The 22,057-nt window shown below is 43.1% G+C and overlaps 1 protein-coding gene across 3 annotated transcripts; it reads left to right on the top strand.

The window, feature by feature from the left end:
* Window positions 1-218: 218 nt before the first annotated feature.
* On the top strand, window positions 219-15,420 carry LOC113484668 (radial spoke head protein 3 homolog B-like). Of its 3 annotated transcripts, XM_026857132.1 has the most exons (7): window positions 219-879; window positions 1,170-1,254; window positions 1,354-1,407; window positions 1,877-2,018; window positions 2,913-3,060; window positions 3,966-4,113; window positions 15,274-15,420. In XM_026857132.1, exons 2-6 carry the CDS (start codon window positions 1,192-1,194, stop codon window positions 4,048-4,050), a joined length of 492 nt encoding a protein of 163 aa, XP_026712933.1. In that variant the 5' UTR covers window positions 219-879; window positions 1,170-1,191; the 3' UTR covers window positions 4,051-4,113; window positions 15,274-15,420. The 3 variants fall into 3 exon arrangements, 2 of the variants coding, with proteins under 2 accessions (XP_026712933.1, XP_026712934.1); XM_026857133.1 differs by lacking the exon at window positions 3,966-4,113 and having other exon boundaries at window positions 221-879; window positions 15,274-15,394; XR_003399257.1 differs by lacking the exons at window positions 219-879; window positions 1,170-1,254; window positions 1,354-1,407; window positions 3,966-4,113; window positions 15,274-15,420 and adding exons at window positions 5,281-5,286; window positions 7,933-7,949 and having other exon boundaries at window positions 1,879-2,018; window positions 2,913-3,031.
* The last annotated feature ends 6,637 nt before the right edge of the window (window positions 15,421-22,057 follow it).

The raw sequence follows: 22,057 nt of genomic DNA, 5'->3' as shown, positions 1-22,057 counted from the left end.
TCACAGAGTGGGGCGGGAAGCAGAGGTACCGCTTTGCTTGTGCAGTGTTTTGCAGCTCAGCTTATTTTCTGAGCCGGCCCTCTGCCATCTGGACACAGCCCCTGCACAAGCTGTGCACTGTCAAAGGGGTGAGGCAAGGCGTGGGCTGAGGTGGGGCTGTGTGTAGACAGTCGATCCCGTTTGGTCCCTGGAAGCCCCACGTGCAGTTCTGGCAGAGCTGGGCTATTGCTTCCCGCTCTGGAGAAGCCCCGTGTCTGCGACAGTGCTCCTCAGCCCAGGGGGTCCCAAATGCTGCAGAGTTCAGGGTCACAAGGGGCTCCTGGAGAGACACGGCTCGGTGAGGAGCAGAGCCTCCTTGGCTTTGACCTTCTCTATTCTCCATCTGTCCAGGAGAGCAGAAAGACTTGCTTTATCCTGCTCACCCTTCTCAGACCCTGTCAGTCCCTAAGCTCATGGGCGCAGTGGGAGCCTCTTTTTGGGAAGGTACAAGAACAAGGGGAGAGCTGCTTTTTGACCAGGACCTGCTGGTGTCAGAGTGGCCTGAGGCCCTGGTCCCTGCCTCCCGCCCCGCTCCCGGCTGCTCTGGGGAGGAACAGCCCTGCTGTCCGTGTGCTCCAGCTGCTGGGACTGGAGCACAGGTGCAGAGAGGGGCCCTTGGGAGTAGGGGAAAGCAGGGGCATCATCGTGATGCCTTCTGCTTCTGTTAAAAAACTGTTTTGCACCTTGAGAAGCGAACCTGACCCCAGAGGTCTGGGTTTTCCCACTGCCGGTGATTAAAAGAGCCCGACCTATGGTTAGTGGCAGTGGGGTGTGATACTGGTTCTCCTGTCTCTGCAGCTCGCAAGAGAGGAAAGAGCTCTGGCTGGACGCCATCCTCAGGTGAGCCCCGCTGCAGTAGCAAACCTCTGGCGCCAGTGTGGCAGTCGGTGGGATGCTCCAGCTGAGCTGAAAGGTAGCTCAGGAGGTACCCCCACTGCTGGGGCAGCGCTGGTTGAGTTGCTCAGCCTTGCGTTGGTAAAGTAACACCAAGCTGATCCGGTTGCCACCACTTGCTTCTTCTGTGCCTGGACTACTTCTGATGTAAATGGTGGTAGAGGGGCTGGCAGGGGAGAGAGCAAAGCCAGGTTCAGTGGTACAGAGCTCTTCCTTTGTCCATTCCCTATGTACAGGCAGAGGAGCAGAGCCCAGGAAATGCTGGTGACACCATTGCCCTCGATTCATGTCCCCGTGGACATCTTGGACCTCAGTGGATCTGTGTCTTTGTTGTTCCAGCTGGGTCAAGGGAGTGACTCTGCTTTCTATCACAGACTACCAGAGGAGTTTTTCCCACTTGGCCTTTGTTCTCTTTTCTAGCCAGTGATGTTAACTGCTCAGACCATCAAGACTTTGGTTCAGTGCCAGGCAAAAGTAAGCAGTGGCTACATTTCTCCTCCTTGGCATTGTGTATGGGTGGTAGGGGCCATAGCAGAGGAATGTTGGCGTTTCCAGGATGGGAAGCCATTGGGACACAGGCCTCTTTCTTCCTGGAGGAGTTGGGATGGAAATCTCCAGTGCCAGGGTGGGGAGCACAGAGGGGCAGCCTGTGTTCCCTGTGCTCGCGCCGGTGCCCTGTGCCCGGCTGTGGCTGTTCTGGCCCACACGGCAGCCGAGAAGGGCGCTGGGGCAGGGCCCTGTGGGGCAGGTCCCGAGGAGCTGGGTGCGGCACAGGCCTGGGGAGCAAACCCCCCCATGGTGCGTGGAGCCCACGACTCCCTCCTGAACTGCAAGTCTGGGGGGTGAGAGGTGATCATCTTCGCTTACCTTCAGGCAGAAGGAATACCAATTACATACAGAAGGTAATCTGGGATGGATTTTTTTTTCCCTCCTGCCTGCCCGGAGTATCCCACATCAGTGTCCTCAGACTCCAAGGCACAGAGACCACCTCAGGAGAGCCCTGGCCAAGCAGCGAGTGCAGGAGCAGCTGGAGCCAAAAGCACCTGAGCCTGAGGATGGCAGAGCATATACTGGTGTGCAGACAGGTAGAATGCTGTGAAGGTCTTAATTTCATGTCCAACTCAAAGCCCATCAGTCCAGATACACCTGGAACAGGCAGTTCATGGTGCAGTTGGGAAGCATCGCCTTGGTTGGTGGTTCTGTAGCCATTGCCCTTATAGCACTGTGGAAGTCACTGCTTTGAGCATTAACAAACAGGGTAAATTAGTTTGACCTTTTCCAGAGGTTAATTGTCCTTTCTTCACGTTTCAGTGCACATCCTGGCACACAAGCCAGGGCTTCTTTCTTTGGTCTTTCCAGATGCTCATCAGACGTGGACTGAGGTTTGTGACCGGTGCCACTGCTGGGCCCTGCTAAGCCTGCTGCCCAGCAGCACTGAGGCTCTTCTCCGTTGGCACAGCATTTCACCCAGAACTAGGTGGTCTGTGGTGGAAGTTTTGTTCTCTTACTGCCTGACTAGTACAGTCTGGGTGTCATTCTCTGTAGCTCTTTTCTGAGCAAGGTCTCTTAGCTCTCCTGCAGGAGACACGTACAATTCAGACCAAGTGCCACATTTCAGATGTGCTGTCACCTCCAGGGCTCTTCTGGCACGGTTAGGAAGAGAACGTGTGTGTTCTTCATGGTGAGACCCAGTGCTCTGGGCTGTGACGTCTGCCATCTGCTGAGTGCTGCCTGCTGCCAGGAGTCCTTCCTGAGGAGTGCAGCAGGGCTTGCAGAGCACACAGCATCAGAGGATTGACAATCACAACTGTGTCCCTCTTCAGTTGGGGTGTAGGTTTTTGCCATCTTACTTCACAGGAGTCATTCTGCGGCACAGTCTTGGGGTGTAGTTTGTCCTACGGAATCAACAGGTAGAGTCATGACTTTTAAAAGCTCAGCAGGCCCCAACACGTGTCATTCCTTATGCCTTTGCTTTCCAGAGTTGTGTTCAGATGAGCCTGGGGACCACGGAATAAAGACGGAGATGGTGTGTCAGGCAGACGTGCACCTTGAGCAACCACCCTCTTTGCTCTGCAGCCTGGCAGAAGAAGGAGGAGCTGTGGCCCGGCAAGCTAAAGGAGGAGAGAGGTATGAGGCAAAGCCAGACTCTCAAACCCTGTAGCAGAACAACCCATATCTGCAGTTTTGGAGGCAAAACAGAGGCAGCACACTGCTTTCTTTGAAGCAGCTGTGCTCTGGGACTTTACCTTGTTAGATGACTCATCAAGACGACAAGCCTGAGAGCAAGTTTTTTCTGTACCTCATACAGTTGTGAGTCAAGCAGTTAGCTTAGACATGTTCATGATGGTAACACCCTAAACAAATACCTGCAAGGCTCTGAAATTAAAAAAATCATCCTCCTACCTTATAACCTAAGTAGCAGCGCAATGCAACCATGATTTCCAAGTAGTCAGTGGATGATTGGAGTTATTCCCCATCAGCAGTAAGCTGGAAAGGTAAACTAATATTATTATAACTCACCCTTACACGTTTGTTTTTTCACTCTTGCCTTATAAGATTATAACAGGAGATCCTGTTTAGTATAACAAACAGGGTAGAAAATTGGAATGCTGGAAAGTGCAGAAAATGCTGGAGCACCTTCCGCTTGCCCCATGGCTAACTGTCACCTTTATTTGCAATACCAATAAAGCCACATGTGTGGAGATCAGGGCATGCTGAGGCAGCAGGAGAGGCTTAGTCTGGCCAGTCACAAGAGACTTGCCTTTCAGATTTACCAAGAAGAAAACTAGTAACTTGAGGAGGAAGTTCCTCTCCAGCCCATGGGGTTTTACTGCTGCCCAGGTTGAACGCAAACGCGCCTGCTTTCCAGCACTTTCTCCTGTGAATGCTTTTTGCAGAAGTAGAGACTGGAGGGACCAGGTGGTCCATATACTGATGTCCTCGGTCACTGTGGTGTTTGCTGAGTCGTTGTTACAGATCAGAGAAGTGGCAGCTGAAGTCTGAATGATCGACAGGTGGCATTCTCTTGTTAGGAACCATGTGAAGGCTGGTAGACACCGCTGCAGGCCCTCTGCAAAGACAGCAGCTTTGGGCATTTACTGTGCAGGTCTTGGCTGAGCTTTTTGACTCGACCTTGTACATCGTTTGTGAGTGACTGTTCTTATGACCCTGCTGAGAGAGGTTTGTGTTGGTTTTTCTTTTTCATATGTGACTTTATCAACGGAACAGGCAGAATAGCCATAAAACAGACTTGACAGTCCTGTTCTATGGTATTACATGCTAAAAGGAAACTTTTTGTATTCCTTTACAATTGTAGCTAGGAGAAGGGAGAAATGCATGTCCAGTCCCTGTTCCAATAAATAAACCACAATGAAGAAAATAAACAGAAATGGAAGAGCAACTAGATAGATGTAGCCCAACTTTGCCCAGAACATTAGATTGTAGAGCTTAGTTTTCTCAGGTGTGTTGGCTGTAGGGGTTGTGTAGGGGGTCTCCTGATGGAGGTGGGAGCTGTGGGAAATTCAGGCTTGTTGGGATCCTACCGTGTAGCAGCGGGTAGTGACGATAGGCAGGCATCCTAAATGGGGTGGATTTACAGAGGAGCTGGAGAGGGCCACAGTAAGCCGAGACGCTGGGAACCTCGTTCCTTCATCTGGTTCTTACTGCTGGGTGCTGTGTGTGTCCCAGGTGGTGCGATGGGGAGATGATGTGCAGCCTCCTCCCAGTTCAAAGCTAAACGTGGCCCTGCTAATCGCAGGTGGATTCCTTCCCCAGTGAGGCAAACAGCAGAAGGGAGCTTTCCTTGGGCTGCTTCTCTGTAGACCCTGATGTCCTTGGTGTAGTGTGAAACACTCACCCCAGCCTCTAGAGAGGAGCCAGGTGCCAAGATATTCAGCACTTTTAAAGCCAGCCTCCTCCTAGGCATGCCCAGGAACAAGTGTTTCCCGCAGCTAAGAAGCTTTACTGATTGAGGCAGGGATCGCCGAAGTGAGGTGGCAGACAGGGCGAGTGCTGCTTCCAAAAATCTCCCTTTGTTGATGGAGGCCTGGTATCCTTTCATAAATCCAGCCTCCAGCCACTGCAAGGTGTACATCACTTCCCCAAGGCGCTTGAAATATATTGCCATCATTTTCCCTTCAAGCAGAACAAATAGTAGTGCCAGCTATAGGAAAAATCTTCCAATGTGACACTATGTGCTTCCTTAGAAAATATAAGTATCTGTTCTAAGTCAGAGAAGTCCATAGGTGGATTTACGCATCCGCTTTATAAGGCTGTCATAGGTCAGTTGAGTGTCATGTTATATGACTCTCCATTTCTTGAACCTCCACTCTCAATGTTCCTGATGAGGCTGGTGTAGCAGAGCAGCATCTTTCTGTCTCTGATCAAAATAGCCTTTTTGTTTGAAGAGGAAGATAAGTTGCCCAGACTGTTCTCTTCTATTCTGTGAACATGCATTCCCCCTGGTAAAGGTCATTTCAGGATGAGGAGAGACAATTGATGGGAGCCAGTTTTAAGGTGGCGTTAGAACAGCTCAAACTGCGTAGAGAAGCACAGAAAAATATGTAGGTTGGGCTAATTTCTGTATGAAGAATCTCCTCAAGGTCTATAAAGCAGGAAATAAAAATACTTGTAATGCTCTTTTGTCTGTTCCAACATCTGCTTGTGGCTGCTCTACAAATCCATGAATTGAAAACAATTAAGAAACACCCAAGCTCAGAGGATGGTGATAAGCAGAGTCTACACGATGGCTCTCAGCCACTCTCAGGAATTAGTTTGTAGTGTCTGTGTTTAGACAAGAGCTTGACTGGTTGTGGTTTCGCAGCATACACAAGTCACATTCTGTATTTATTTTGAGAACTGCAGTGCTCATAATTTGCATTAATGCAGTTCCCATTACTACATTATTTAGATGGTATCAGAAAACTGCTTTATGAGCTAAATTTTGTCTCCTTGATAACAAACCTTCCTCCAAAGGGAGAAGAGTAGTTATCTAGATGAGAAAAAATCAGGATGAAGAATTAGTTTAGATCAGACAATCAGCAGTATAAATTGAGGGGAAAGAGTAAATCAAGTTTAGATCTAAAGGCAGGGAAGCAGGATCCACACTGCAGTTCTTCCCCAAAGTCGTCTGTCTGGTTTTGAGCTGGAAGTCTTCTCACCCATCAGGTTTGAGCAACTGATGGAGACTCCCACTGGAAGCTTTGCTTCACGCCTTCCCTGATAGCACCTTTGCCAAGTGCCTGAGTTCCCAGCTCACTGTGCTGTGCAATCAGCTGAGCTGTGATTAACAGCTCTGTCTGAGGGAGCACAGGTGGGCAGGCGTCTGCCTGGGAGTGCAAAACTTGCATGCGGCTCTGATTTGGTTACAGCTGTGGTGACTTGGGTCTGATCATCATGGGCGTTGCACTGGTGTGGAGTTGGTTAGAGGTGATGAAACCAGGCTGCTGGGGTGACCCCTTGCGAGAGCTGGGTTGTACAATTCAGTGCTTTGAAATCAGGCTGAGGGGTATCTTGGCTGGGTTGAACCAGAGGCACAGAGGAATAGGGGCTGACCCCAACACTGGGATTTGGTGAGGCTGGGGAAATGTTGGGTTAAATCCGAACACAGCTGATCCTCAGAGTGGTTATCTAGAGTTGCTGGATGGTCAGGGTGGCTGCTGGATGTCTCCTCCTCTCTAAGGCTCTGAAGACATGGGCTGACAAGGCCTTTTCCCAGTCCTGGGCACTCTGGTGCAAGATGTGCCCATCACTGTCAGCTCTGTGAAGGATTTCAGAGAGATTGTGCGCCTGAAGGTTTATCTGCCCCATTGGGGATGATGGGAGCTGCAGCAGCATCTGCTCTCATGGGAATGATGGCAAAAATGGGGTTCCTGGTATGTCTGCAGCCACCGGCTGGGGGTGTCTGTGCATGGGATGGTTCCCAGATGTTCTCAGGTGAGAGATGCTCCCACCGACTAGCTGTTCGGGGCATGTTGGAAGCTTATTTCCAGCCCCTCAGATAAAGTCATCACACACAGTTGTGGCTGCAGCATGAGACCTGGAGATGGTTTGGGACATTTGCCTTTGAGAGATAGACTGGAAAAAAATTCCTCACTTTAGGATGGGTTTTTCCAGACAAGAAGATTTTCTTAGTATACCTACCTAGTGCTGACCTCAGCAAAACAAGAGCAGTTTTCCCTGTATATGCCAGAGCTTGGGAAATAAAAGCTGTGACCCATAGAAAGTCAGTAATCAAGTAGAAGGCCTAACACCCATGAAGCACTTGAGAGCCACGTGTGATTATTGGATTATTTAAAGGCTGTTGGAAGGGCCTGACTGTGCCTCTGGGCCCCATGAAGTTGGAGAACAAAAATTGTGAATATGACAGATCAGCCAACTGGTATTTTTTTGTTGTTTCTTCCTAACAAGTGTGGGAGGTACAGTCAGGTAAGCCAGAAAAGGCATTGGCTGAAGTGGAGGACACAGCTGTGTGTATGTTAACAGCAGTACTTCTAACCAGTTACCCTTATACTTTTGCTCTTATCACTGTTTTCTCTTTGTAATAAACTGTCAGCTCAGCAGGTGTCTTTCCAGATCATGATCTTATTTTTTTGTAGGAAGGAGACAGTATTACCTGTGATGCTTTTTTTTCTTAAATACCCTTGCCCAAACTTTTATATCACTAAAATGTAAAATGCAAACTTAAAAAATATCATACTCATCTATCTAAGTGAGCCTTTCATGAAAGATTTCTGTAAGATTTCTTCTTATCATGTGTGAAGTGTGAATCCAGACAGCTCGTGAACACAGGGGTGTTGGGATGCAGCTGTGTCCACTGTGCTCTGTCCAGGCAATCCCCACTGGTTCCATTTTTTGGAGCAGGTGGAAAGAGTTCAAATGGACAGGACTGGTTTGCTGCCCTGTGTGGAGGAGCTGGCAGGTGGGCTGCGACCCCCCTGTGCTTAACTCGCACAGACGTTACCAAGGTCGTAGCGTGCCCTGGTGTGCAGAGATTGGCAGGATGATGATGAATGAGCAGTTTCCCGTTTTGAAAAGGAGACCCCTTGTCAGTTTGAATCTGTGAAGGAATTCCACAGTACAAAGTTATTTTGTCTGCAGTACAGGTAGTACAATGATGAGTAGCTTGCTTACAAGGATGGGCGATCACATATCCAGAATATGTATCTACAGCAGTACAGATCTACACCCTCAGTCGTGGGGTGAAGGTCCAGTATAATCTACTTGTCAAATTTGTCCTGGCTGTTTTCCTCTCCCCAGTTGCCCATTCACAACATTTGGCACCAGGTGTCTGTGAGTATGTTGGCACATTGGGGCACTGGGCAGTTACAGTTTTGATCGTATCAAGTGACGTTATACCACACTCTTGAGCCCACCTGTAAGTGGCTTTTTCTCCAAGATGCCCACACTTCTGGTGTGCCCATTTCACCAAGCCTTCATGATCCTCCTTCTGAGGGAATTTCAGTCTAACTTGAGAAATTTTTGTCCAGTTGTCTGCGACAGAGTTAAAGTAATTTTAAAGTGTCTGTATTACTGTGAGCATTAACGTGAAACACAGTTACTTTAGTCCTTGGTACTAAAAGGGAGGGGTGGGGAAGGTGTTTCCAGGATGTGGTGATCCTTCGTACGGTCCTACTTTGTTATGTGTTGTTGTTAGTGTTTATATTAAATTTGTGTTATTTTTCCCCTCCCTTAATGAGTTTGTCTTTTGCCCATGACCATAATGGATGACTCATCCCTCGCTGTCTTTATCTCAATTCCTGAGCCTTTTTGTTTCTTTTTCCCAGTGCTGGGGGGTAAGGAGGGGAGTGAGCAACTGTGTAGTACTGAATTCCCCTCTGAGCTCAAACCACGACGTGTTGAGAGAATATGCATTTTGGAAAAGTATGGATGAATTTAAAAATAAGAAATTTCGTCTTCCTTTGTAGGACAGGCTCACTAGAGATAAATGCTTCTGCCAAATGCTTAGAATAGCAGAGTATTTAAGTAGTTAGTCTCTAGCAGGACAGGCTGTATGCTTTGAAACTGTGTGCAGGTTTGTCTTTGGACAGACTGGAGAAAACTAGGAACTTTTCTGGGAGAATAAGGTTTGACTTACACTTTTTAAACATGTTTGTCTTGTCCCTGTTTGGGTTATCTCTGGCATGGCTACCTCTACATTGGCAGGTATTGTGGTCTGCTAGAAGCAGGTCTGCAGAGGGACATGAGGCTGACAACATGACTTGCATCATCTGTGTGTTTCAGAGGGGGTTTGAACCAGCTCTGTTCCTCTCTGATGTGCTGATCCCTCGTTAGCAGTCAGAGCTATTTAGGTGTGTTCCTGCGATTCATCTGCCTGGTTAGATTAACCCAAAAGAAACAAGTTCATGTGCCCAAGACCACTCCCCAGTGCAGACAGTGGGGATAATCAAGAAATTTGCCTCACACTTGATTCCAACCAAAAATACCTGTTCAGAAAGAATGATGTCTTATAAAGGGAAACCAGTATGCAAAATAGCTATATGCTGTTGTAAGTATATAAATGTGTTAAGGAGCTCTTCAATAATGCTTATAAAAGAGAGGAACAACTTCTCCCAGTCCTTAAAGGAGGGAACAGGAATAGGCAGAGGAAAATGAGGTAGAAATATACATGGAGATGGTGAGAATTGAATTTATGTCAGGATATATGGTTAAATATTGGTTGTAAATGTAGGGGAAAGTTCTTCAGGATGTTAAAGCTCCAAGCCAAAGATGGTCCCATAATGGTTTGGTAGTTTAGCTGTCATTAGCTTGAGGATTTTTTTCAATGCCAATTTTTCTTAAGCCAGTTCTTTTTCTTAATGGTGGAAACTCCTTTTTCTGTAGCAGCCAACTTTAAAAAAATGTTTGATAGTGCCTAGGACTCTTCTGACATTGCAGCACTTTAACAGTAAGCTGGATTTCTAGAAGCTGTATTTAATATGTTCAGGATAGTGAGCCCTGAAATTTAGCGAAATTGCCTGAAGCCACATTGAAAAGCTGATGATTATCTTTAAGTGTGCAACTATTTGAATGATGCCTTCAGAAAATAGTTATCAGTATTTGTAGTTAATCCAAGAGTATGTGTTACAGGTATGCCATGGTCTCTGCTGAGTCTGGTTTGGTTCCTTATATTCTTCAGTGGCTTCAGTGCTGGAATATGGAGCATAAATGTTAAAATTGTGGTTAGCAGTAGTTTCACGCACATTAAAAATAGTAACTCTGATCTTGATAGAGGAAGGATCTGAAGTTGGTGAGATGGTGTTCCGTCGAGATGAGCAAAGAACTGTAGCAAGTAAGAATTGGACAAACTCAAAATTAAGAAAGATTTCCTTAAGCACTGTTGCCATAGGATAGACTCCTGGGAGCTATAGCGGAACAACAACTGAATAAAAGTCAGCAATATGATCCCTTTAAAGGTGAATTCCAACTTTGGGATGTAGTCATATGACTTTTAATGAGGAGATATAATAATTTATTTCTATTCTTCATGAGAGAGATTCAGTTGAAAGTACAGGGTAATGCAATTTAAGAAAAACTTAGATTGAATAGAGTTCAGAGAAGAGCACAAAAATTATAAGTGATTGAAATAATTTTGCTTTTTGTTTCTTCTGAGTGAAAAAGGAAGTTTAGGAGGGACATGATAGTTTTCCAGTATGTAAAATGTTCTTATAAGGATGATTAAAAATTAATCAGTCATTGGTTAAATATGATTCTAATTATAAGACACATCAGGCTATATCATGTACTGTGTTGCCTTTGGCAATTCGTAAAGGGTTGGATGAGAGGAACATCGAGGGGCGGAGGGAGTGGTGCCAGGGAAGTGCTGGGGAAAGGTGCTGTAGACCACCCAGGTTGTCATGTACTGAGTTTAGTGGGTGTGAGAATTCAGAGCGTAAATCGTGATGACCTGCAGTGAAATAATTCTGTAGCTTTTAAAGGTCTCTTATAATACCTGTGTGTTTTTCAGGATTGCTTTGAAAACCTGAACAGTGTAAGTTGTGGCTGTTTGGAGACTTGTTGAGGTGTCAGTCTGATGTGAGCTCTGGTTGCACTGTTGCCTCACCCATATTTTGGGTCTCAGCTACTCTTTGACTAGAATGGGGTCCTCCTTTTCCTGTGGTACTTCCTAGTGTGCAAATGGCGCCTGTATCAGTTCAACACTTCGTTCAAGCAAGGCTTTTTAATTTTAAATTAGGACTTTATTTTTCTTTAAACCATTGTTTTTCTTCTATTTTTTCCCCCCTCTTTTTTTTCTTTTTAATTGGATTTCAGGAATTTTTTTTTCCTTTGTTTGGTTAGGAGATCTTTGTATTGTGCTTTAGCATGACTGACTTACTTAGCTGAATATAACTGGAGCAGTAGAGAAAACTATTATTTAACCTGAAAATCAGTTACTGAGTACTGCATCACTGAAAAATATGGATGGCATGTCAGACAGTCATCACCTCAGGTCAACTGAATCTTCAGAACTAAAATTATAAGGAAAAGGAGGAATATTTTTCATCCAGGAAATAGGATTTGCAAATAGTTTTCTGTAAGTATAATATTTAAGATTTATATGAAGGTAGAGCTAGAAGTCAAGCCAACTGCCCATATAGTTTTCTCCTCCCTGTTGAGTTAGTGTTATTGTATCCAGAGTATCAGTAACAAAGCTTATCTGAACTCTTAAACACTTTGGACAAAGTTGAACAGTGTCTCTTGATAGTTTATATGGTAGCTATTTTTTTTTCTTGCATGATCTTGTAAGAGCCTCTTTTCAAAGTCCTATAGTGATATCTGTGTGTGCATATCACTCATTTTGAAGCTGTGATCTTAACTGGAAAACTGAGAGGCAACAGCATGTGTCATATTCCTTAAGGAACTCTCTGTTTACATGCTACTAAACTTGAGGAGAATGTCAGGAATAACTGGAAAAATATGTGGATTTGAATTCCTGGAAGAGAAATATTAAATTTATATATATATATATATATATATATGTATGTTAGATATAAACATTGCTGCAAAATTCTTGGTACACAGAGAGTGTACTGTAAAGAAGCACTAGTAATTGTTTAATCTGAAAAAATAAGATTTTACTGTTGCAAAACCTGACACTGTTAATTATCAATACTTTGTTGGTCCTTCGGGGAAAGGAACAAGCAGTATAATTCAGGTATTCTCAAACTTCATACTGCGGACTTTAACACAGAATGTCTTATGAAATGTAATGCCTGCCATGTGTACTCACACAGATTCCCATCTGTTACAGTGATGTTATCTCAGTAACAACCATAGTAACTTTTTGTCTGGAGAAGTTAGAACTGTGTAGTTTAAAATGATTCCAAAGTAATTTAACAGCCTGAAGAGGGCACAGAAGTCATCACTGAGGACACGAGACAACGCTTCTGAACTACCAGCAGATATTCTGAAAATCACGGGAGGCTCACAGATCGTGGTTTGAAAACTTTTCCTGTAACTTAAGTATTGTGAGCCTGAGATCATGGTGCCTTGACAGCTTTGTATAGCCCCCTTGCTGGTGTAGAGATATGTATGAAAATTGCCAGTATATTTTTTTTCTTATAGACGTGACACTTGTCCAGTGTTTATCTCCACAGAAGACTGTGGTCCATTATGAAGTGCAATTCTCCCTTAAGATATTTTCCATATGTTTTCTGTAGCAATAAAATACTAAACTACTTTTTGCCCTTTAGTAACCCTTACAATAATGCTTTTAGATATTTTTTCTTATTTTAGTTTAAATATATTGGGTGTGCATAAAGTTTCTCAACAATGCTTATTAAATCTATGTAAGGAAAAGGGAAAATAAAGTTTTGTTCACAAAGCTTGCTGCAAGTACTTGCAAGGATTCTGTACACCTGAAGGTTGGTCAGTCTTATTGGTGGAACTGGTAGTCCACTGCAGTCTGTGGAAATTGTCACTGACTGAACTAGATTCAGCATTTTACCCATCTTTTTCCTAGTGTTTGTTACCTGTTTGCACTATTTTATGAGACAGTAGCATTTACAAAAGTGTCTAGAGGCAATTGGTAAGTGTGATCTCAGGAATCTAAACATTAATAAAGGTCCCTATTTCATTGAAAGTCAGTTTGCTTGGGACTTTTTTCTTAAACATACCAGGAGCTTTTAAAGCACACATAAAACACTGCATGCCATTTCACTCCTATGGATTTGTTGGCTCAGGCCCTTCAAAAGGTAATTGACATGAACTCACTTTAACTGTTGCAATGAAAACTCTAACTCATCTTTTCTAGCTTCCTTAAAGTCATACGGGTTGATCAATAAAGTACCTTGAAAGACTGATTCCCCCAGGAAGCAGGTTGTTTACTAAGAGTGAAAAAGTACTTTTTTTACTATATGAGATGATATAAAAAACCCTGAACTCTGCATTTAAATAGAAAAGATTTTTCTTACGTGTACTGGCTAAATTTGTTTATATATATATATATATATATATATATATGAAGTATGGCTATATATCACTAAAATACCACATCCATTAACATTTATTTTCTCAAGTGCTCAAAACTTATAGATGTGTATATCAGATTTGAAGGTTAATGCATGTTTGCATTTAAACAAGTACATATTTTTTTTCTCTCTTGCCTGTGGGAACCTGGGGTTCCCATATATAACTTGCCGTAGAACAACCTTTATCTGGGTACTGCTTGCATTGAAACTAAAACAGATCCATCGTCACTGTATCAGTTTTTTCACATCACTCATAGTTTTCATACTGCCTTAAAGCAAACAAACATATGGCAAAATGTGTACTTTTAATCTGCCTTTTGTAGTTCTTCCTCCTAGTAAGTCTACCGGTATGGCTCTGATTTGTTTGGTTTTCTCTGTTTTTCCTCAATTATTTTTTTGCATTTCTCTACATTATGCTTCACTGGCTTCCTTCTTCATACTGTGCCCTTTGATGTCCATGCAACTATATGCACCGTTCCTTCACTGTGATGCCTGGAGCAAGTAACACTACCGCTAGCCACTCAAGGGGCTGAATGACTCTGACAGTAAGAGGTAGCAGTAAAAGGGTAGGAAGACCCTTTTCGTGGTCAGCTGTCAATCTGGGTGGCCCAAAACTGTAACTGCAGAGAAAATCCTGTGGCAGTAGTGGGGTTCTCTCAGGCGATGAGACATTAGCAAGGTTTGGCAAAGGCATAATGGAGACTAAATCCATAAACAGGGTGATCGTTGTGTATTTCTGTATCCAGTTTGTGCAGCTCTGCACAGCTGAGCTGTTGTGCCAGTTTAAACATAACTCTTCTCTCCGTCTAATTGCAGATGATAGTTATGTAAGAATGATAATAAGAGAACAAAGAAGTTGTCGTAACTCTTGCAGGCCTCAGCACTGTCATGCACTTCTGTTGCGTTGTGTCATGCCAGGTAATAATGAGACATGATATGGTATATAATGGAACATGAAACACTCGTGCAACTTTAATGTGATTTCTGGTTCTCCATGGTTAACATTTTTTTTGCATAAATTTATTGACCATTCATGATGAACAGTTCTATCTTAATGTAAAAGCCTAGAAATAAGCAAATATTAATATATCAAACATTTTAAACTAATTATTTGTGTTCTATTTTTGAGACTATAATATGTCCCTTACCCCATAAAGCCGATTGAGTGAAAAAGAAAGGGAGTAGCAAATCATTAGGGAGAATTTTGGGAGCGCTTACATCAACAAGATTTTGTGGTTGCTCAAGCTGAAGCTTAAGAACAGCTTGGTGGAGACAGAAACATTGATTGTTTGGCGCTTTGATGTGAATTTTTAATCTTTGTAAATTCATTCCTTTATTTACTCTTTAAAGCTTATATTTTTTATTGTTGTATTAACTTTGGTAATTTATTTCTGAGGAAAAGAAAATTGAACTATAGAGAAGCTAAGTGACTTTCCCGAGGTGCTACCATGAGCCGGTAACACCTGTGTATAAATAAAATTCAAATATGCCTTGCAGTCTTGTGTCGTAACTCCTATGTACAGTTGTTTTTAAAGTGTTTTACTGTTAAAACACAGGTTACAGAGTAATAGAGTGTGGTGAGCCAGCTTGCATTGTGGCCTTTTGTTATATCATTATGCATGGTTCAGGTGAACACATTTTAAAATGGAAGTCTGAATTTTCGACATGAGAAAAGAATGAGGAAGAATGTCTGAGGTGGTCTTTAATTTTAATGAATTCAGTCAAATTTCATCACCCTGCTGGACTCAAATGTTAGTTTTCCAAGGGACTAATTTTCAGGGATTACAAAAACAATGGTAAAGCACAGGAATTAGTTTTGTTTTGTTTTGTTTTTTAATCGAAACAAAGGCACTGATAGATTATTTTTTTTCAGGACATTCCAAGATTCCAAGATTCCAGTATTATGAAGAGGAGCAAAATAAGATGGAAGTGTAATAAGACACATCTGTGTGCAGGGTTGTGAAAAGGTTTTTATTATGCTGTTTAGAAAATCTCTCCTCCTAAATTGATATTACAGCTGGCAAAAACCACAAAGGGAAGGAGTACAAAGGTTAAGAAGACGAAAGCAATAACATTTTTAAAAAAGATGAATAATTTAAAGAGGAAAATGTCATGCATAATGAATAATAAAAAAAAATCCCACTTGAGATTTGGGATTCATTCATTTGTTGTACTGTGAAATTAAGTTGTCAGCATTACAATTCCGACTTGCCTCATCTAAGTACAGTTATGATCAACACATTAGTACCTTGGTGTGCACAATCCTATTGCTGGCTCTTAGCTTTGAAATCCATTAAATTTTAATATGTCCTAATCTAAGTGGTCACAAATGATTCATAAAGTTGAGGTAAGCTTTTGGTGAAAATAATTGTCAGTTGAAAGAATTTCCCCTAATGATTGTGCTTGTTATTGGGCTGTATTTTCTATATTGAGTCATTGAGAGACCGCAAGCAGAAACAAACTAAAATCTGCACTAAGCTAATTGTTCAAAACCATGGATAAAGTGTTCTAGAGGATAAAGTGCATTGCCTCTGCCCTTCCATTTCAGAAAACTCAATAGTAGCAAGTAAGAAAGTGAAACAGAGAGAGTTCTTTTTAGAGGCTGTCACAAATGATGTAATCATAGTACCATAGGATGGTTTGGGTTGGAAAGGACCTTAAAGATCCTCTAGTTCCACCCCCCTGCCCCGGGCAGGGACACCTTCCACTAGCCCAGGTTGCCCAAAGCCCCGTCCAACCTGGCCTTGAACCCTGCCAGGGAGGGGGCAGCCACAGCTTCTCTGGGCAGCCTGTGCCAGGGCCTCACCCCCTCACAGTAAAGAATTTAGGCCTAATCTAAATCTACCCTCTTTCAGTTTTAAACTGTTACCCCTCATCCTATCCCTACTCTCCTTGACAAAGAGTCCCTCCCCGCGTTTCCTGTAGGCCCCCTTTAAGGTACTGGGAGGCCGCTGTAAGTTCTCCCCAGAGCCTTGCCTTCTCTAGGCTGAATAATCCCAGATCTCTTAGCCTGCCAATAGGAAGCTTTCTGCAACACAGAAGATGGTTTTTAGCTCATTGCCGATTTGGTGTTAGTAGAAAGGAAAACACAAATACCCAATTATGTTCTGGGAGGAAAAATAAAAATTAAGAGGACTGTAAAAGCCTCCTTGTTTTCCTGTAACTTTGGTGCAATGATGGCAGTGCTATCCTCTTGTCTTCATGACAAGTAAAGAGATAAAAGTGTAAAGAAAATATGAAAATTACATTGATTCATTTCTATTAATTCCTACTGAGCACCAAATAGGAAACACTCAGCACATAGTATTAATAGCTGTACCAAAACCTTTTGAAAGGCTGACTTTAGCAACTGCCACAAAATATAAACTTGGAGGTATTATAGTCCTTTTTTTTTTTTTTTTTTTTTTTATCTTCAAATGAGGGTAAGCTAAGGATTCTCTGGGGAAGTCAAGAAATACAAGGAATTTGACTGTACCTAGTTAATTACAATTGTAATTGTACTTTACACTTTATGCAGCTCAAATACAAAGAATCTGATGATACTTTATTGCTTACACCATAGGCTGTAAGAGAGAGCGCCTCGTGTAATCGGTGCTTCACAAACTTAGTCATTTAGCTGCTGCACAGAAAACACCACAGGTGTTAGAGAGTTCACAGGATAAAATGAACAGTCTGCTGTGAGTAGCATTTCATGTTAGAGAAAGTGCAGATACTGCTGCAAGATGTATTATATTTCCATAATCAGCGATAGATAACAAGAACTGTTTAACAATCCATATCCTTATGTGTGCACTTAAGCTATGGGCAGATCAATACAAAAGCATTAAGCCTGGTGCCAGTTGAAGATATTTATACCTGCAGGCTATTTGACTACATCACGGAAACTAAATCTGGATTTCAGTAACTATTAAGGCAAATCATTATCTAGACAATGTCTTTTCCAATTCCTCTTTCAGTTCTGGGTCATTTGGAAAGGGAAAGTTTATACTCACTCAAGGGAGTTTCTTGTTTAGAATTTCTAACAAATTATTTTTCTATATGTGAAAGAAGTATAGCTGGTGTCAACATAAATGTTGTAATACTTCATAATAATAATAATAATAATAATAATAATAATAATTTAATAACTTTCTATTTAAAGTTATTCCTGAGTCCATCTATGAAATGGTCAGTTATGTGCTGGTTTAAGCCCTGCCAGAACCAGAGACCACGTTGCCATTGCCCCTTGCCCACCCTCAGCTGGTAGGGCTGGAAGTGAGGCACAAACCCCGGATTAAAATAAGAAGAGATTTAATACAACAGTGTGATAAACAATCTGAACAACAGTAGCAATGATAACAACAATAAACAGCAATAACAGTGAACAAGACCGAAGATATACAGAGAAATACCGCAAAATGGTCAGGGAACAAACCCAACGTGTGCTCCCACCACCAAAAGCCACCAAGGAAAAAAAAGTTCCTGCCCCTGGACCTGAATTCAGCATGGCATGAATAACCCAGCTGGAGATCCCTTCCCCCTCTCTCTTTGCTGGGGAAACTTAACCCTATCCTAGCTGAACCAGGACAGCATGTGTTGAAATGATTGCTCAATTAAATTAAGCTTTCTAAAGTCTTTAAAATCCTATAATGCATTGTCATGTAGTGAGTGCCTTTCTTACGGATGAGAACGTCTTGAAGAAGATGCTGACACATGCCTGGAAATCTTCAAGGAACTTGTAGATGGTTGTCTTGGAGATGTGGATGAAGAAATGAACTAAAGGATCAGCCTTGCAGTGAACAAGCTGGACCTTGGTATTTTTATCCCCCTGGTAACATCCCTGTCACTAACTACCTGCTACGGTGATGGTAGGTCTCAGGAATTAGAAGAAGGTTTCAAGGAATTGCATACTGTTTGCCTGCATCCTCAGCAAGATCCATTTATCATGTGAAATAGGAGCAGTTGCTGTTTCTGCAACACAGAATTACGGTGTACAAAGAAACTGGGGGAAAAGCTGCAATTGTGCCATAAACTGTTGCATTAAGTGCCTGTTTAAGGTATTAAAAAGCTGAATTCTTAGGGCCTCACATATGCACTGCACTGGTCCCAGAGACTTTTTTCCTCTTAAGGCTATTGTGGCTACAACTGAAGCAATGAGAATTGTATATACACTTAAGCATACTAAACTCTTAAGCTGAGTCTGGTTCTTTGTGTTTGGAACCATTTGTTTTTAAAAAACAAGGAGGAAAGATGTAAAGTCAATGTTTTAAGTACAATTTAATTTGATAAGTTACTACAGTCTTATTTAACCTCACAAAGTTCTACTGATATTTGAAAATTTCAGATATATTCCTTCTAAAACTGCTTGATGTGTTGATTCAGTGTTCTCATTGGGTAAAGATGCTAGCTTTTATATTAAATTTGGAGGGGATGCTTTTGTTGTAATGTAAAAGGGAATGTGATGCAGGGCCATTAAATGCTTTAAAACTAAAGTAGCTGTTACTTGATGCTGGAGACTTCTGTGTGAAGGTCGACAGAAACTGGCAATCAGATTGCCTGTGAACCCACAAGATGGCTTTGGAGTCAGAATTAACTGTACTTAGCTGTTTGAGGACATAATGGTCTTCTAAATTTTTGGTAGAAATAATGGGTATTGTGTAATTATTTGTAATTTCTAAATGGATATAAATTATCTTTCAGGATGAAGAATATGGCATAGGGCCAGGCACCTACACTGATCTTGAGGGCGTTACTGATTCTCTGCAGAATGGTGTCACTGATACCAAAATGCAGGCAGAAGAAACACACAGACACGTTGAGTCTCTAGAGGACCCACAGGAAGGTGTAGGTTGGTGTGACAAACATCTGGGCAAAACTGCCACTGAACTAACTCAGACCAGAGAAAATCTGACTGAGAAAATCAATGAACTACTCGAAACTGAAGAGCAGCTGACACAGAAAACCGAAGGTGAGCTCTGTCTGTGTGTTGTGAAAGAAAAGAGAAATGGTGGCTGTAAAATAGTAGTTCAGCATTGTAAAATCCAGCTGAGCAGGATTTTGGAACCCAATCATACTTACAGAGGTGATAATCAATTGTTTTGTGTATGTTCAGGTTGAACAATTCCACAGGCCTTGATTATTTCATTTTTAAGACAAAACTTACAACTGTCAGTTGAAGACTTCTGAATTGCAGGGTAATACGTCAACATTGTTTATTCATGATTTCCTGGTTATATTGTGATCCGAGCACTTCACATTTTGCTGATGCAGTGTTTCAGCTGTTCTGTGGAACATTCATAGATAAAAGTAGCAACACCTCATGGTATGATTTCAGCAGAAGTCTCCTGACATGATTGATATCTTATACAAGTTGCAGGCCCCAATTTTGTTCAAAAACCCCTAAACTTTTGAAATGTGTCCTGCCAATAGAAGCCAACACAACAATAACTGAGTCTATTCAAAAGCTACTAAAGTACCAGAAGATCTGGAAAAATGGATTACTGAGTAAACGACATAATGGCTGCTTATTTGATGCAGGCTTCTTTTCCTGTTACAGGCTTTGAAATGCAGATGATTAAATTGGATGAGTCTCATGAGCAACTTAAAGAAGCAACTGAGGTCACTTTCTAAAAAAAAAAAAAAAAAAAAAAAAAAATGCAAAATGACTTGCTTTAATACAGAATTTCAGGAGCTTAAAATGCTGTTGTAGTACGTTTCTAGCTTTTTTATATCAAGCTTAGCTTAGCTGATCTTGCTTCTAAATGCATTGTATAGTTCAAGAATTTAACATTGACTGAACTACTTTCTTTTCTAAGAAAATGAATACGCAGAATAAAAGGATTCAAGTACTAATGGACATCGTGGAGATAAAGATGATGTTACCATGAGACTGCAAGATTTGATATCCTGTTCAGAAGAAACCATAAAAGACCTGTTTTATTTTTGCCTGAATGGAAGAGGAAGGAAAGGAGCTTTTGCTGCAGCAAAAGGTCAAATTTCATTGAAGTTAGAAATTAATGTGAGAAGGAAAGTGATTGTCTAAATTGGCACCAAACATCAGTGTGTGGTGTGGGTGTGTACGCTGGCTTGCTGGACTTTCCGCACACACTGACGGTGCAAAAGTACAACCAGCACTCGGGTCAGAAGATTAACGACGTCTGAACGCAAGAGGGCCAGAAGAGAAGAATGTGCTTGTTAAGGAAGAAACTGATAAAGAAGGGACTCGTTGGAGTTGCAAAAGCAGGAACTTACCTACGGGGCATGTGCGGGCAGCAATGTTTGTGGGAAGTGCCGAGGGGAGCTGTTTTTGAACTGAGCGTGTGCAAGAGTAACGCAGGATAGCAAGTACATAAGGGCTTGCTGCAGGTTTTAGACTGCACAACAAGCACGTAAGGGCTTGCTAGCTAATAAAGCTTGAGCTTGACTTCCTATCGTATTGATTGTCTGTGGTCTTGTCTCCAGTGGCCTGCACGGGAATTCATCCCCACCATCCATCATCCATCTTCTCACACTCCAGCATCCCCCATACCACAGTCCACCACCCACTGTCCTCTTTCCACCCATCCCAAAATACAACATCCACCATGCACCATCGATCTTCCCACCATACACCATCCGCCTTCCACCTTTCACTGTCCACCATCCATCATTAATCACCCACCATCCCAAAATGCACAATCCGTGATCCAGCATACCACAGTCCTCCATCCGTCCACAATGTACTTCCCACAATCGAATAACCACCATCCACCATGCACTTTCCCACAATCCACCATCTACCAAAAACCTTCACACCATTCACTATCCAACAACCCACCCTCCTCCTTCCCATAATCCACTATCCACCTTCCCACAATTCACCATCCACTAACCACCTTCACACATCCACCTTCCATCGTCCATAATCCACAAGCAACAATCCACCATTCACCATCCCACCAGCCATCATCACCCAGCCACCACCCACCATGCCACCAACATCGACCATCCAACATTCACAATCATACAATCTACCATTCACCTTACCACGATCCACCACCCACTATCAACCATGCCACAATCCAGCATCCACCTTCCCACCATTCACCATTCACATAAAATACCACCAACCATTGCACAATCCACCATCCACAATCCATCATTAACCATCCCACAATCCAACATCCACCAACCACCATCCACAATCCATCATACACCATCCATCTTCCCACAACACACCACCCACTGTCCTCCTTCCACACATCCCACAGTACAACACGCACCATGCACTACAGATCTTCACACCTTACACCATCCTCCATCCCACAATCCCCCATGCCCCATCCCCCTTCCCACCATTTACTGTCCACCATCGACCATTCGCCATGCCAATGCGCCTTCCACCACCCAGCACCCACCCTCTCGCCCATCCGCCATCAGCTGTCCCACAGCCGACCATCCACCAGGCACCTTCACACCGCCCACCGTCCCACAAACAACAGCCCACCATTCCGCTTCCCAGTTTCCTCCATCCTTCCCACAAGGCACCGTCCACCGTGCCCCATCCAGCTTCCCACCGTCCCCCGTTAGACATACCACCACCCACCATCCTCCTCCCAACCGTGCCCAGTCCGCTCGCCGCCATCCCACAACTCCCTGTCCACTATGCGCCATCCCCCTTCCCACCACCCACCATCCTC

This window comes from Athene cunicularia, assembly GCF_003259725.1.
Source record: "Athene cunicularia isolate RWA chromosome 11 unlocalized genomic scaffold, athCun1 chr11_part3, whole genome shotgun sequence".
In the NCBI taxonomy this organism is placed as follows: domain Eukaryota; kingdom Metazoa; phylum Chordata; class Aves; order Strigiformes; family Strigidae; genus Athene; species Athene cunicularia.
The sequence above is the reverse complement of the archived record's forward strand: the minus strand, read 5'-3'. Positions and strand labels throughout refer to the sequence as shown.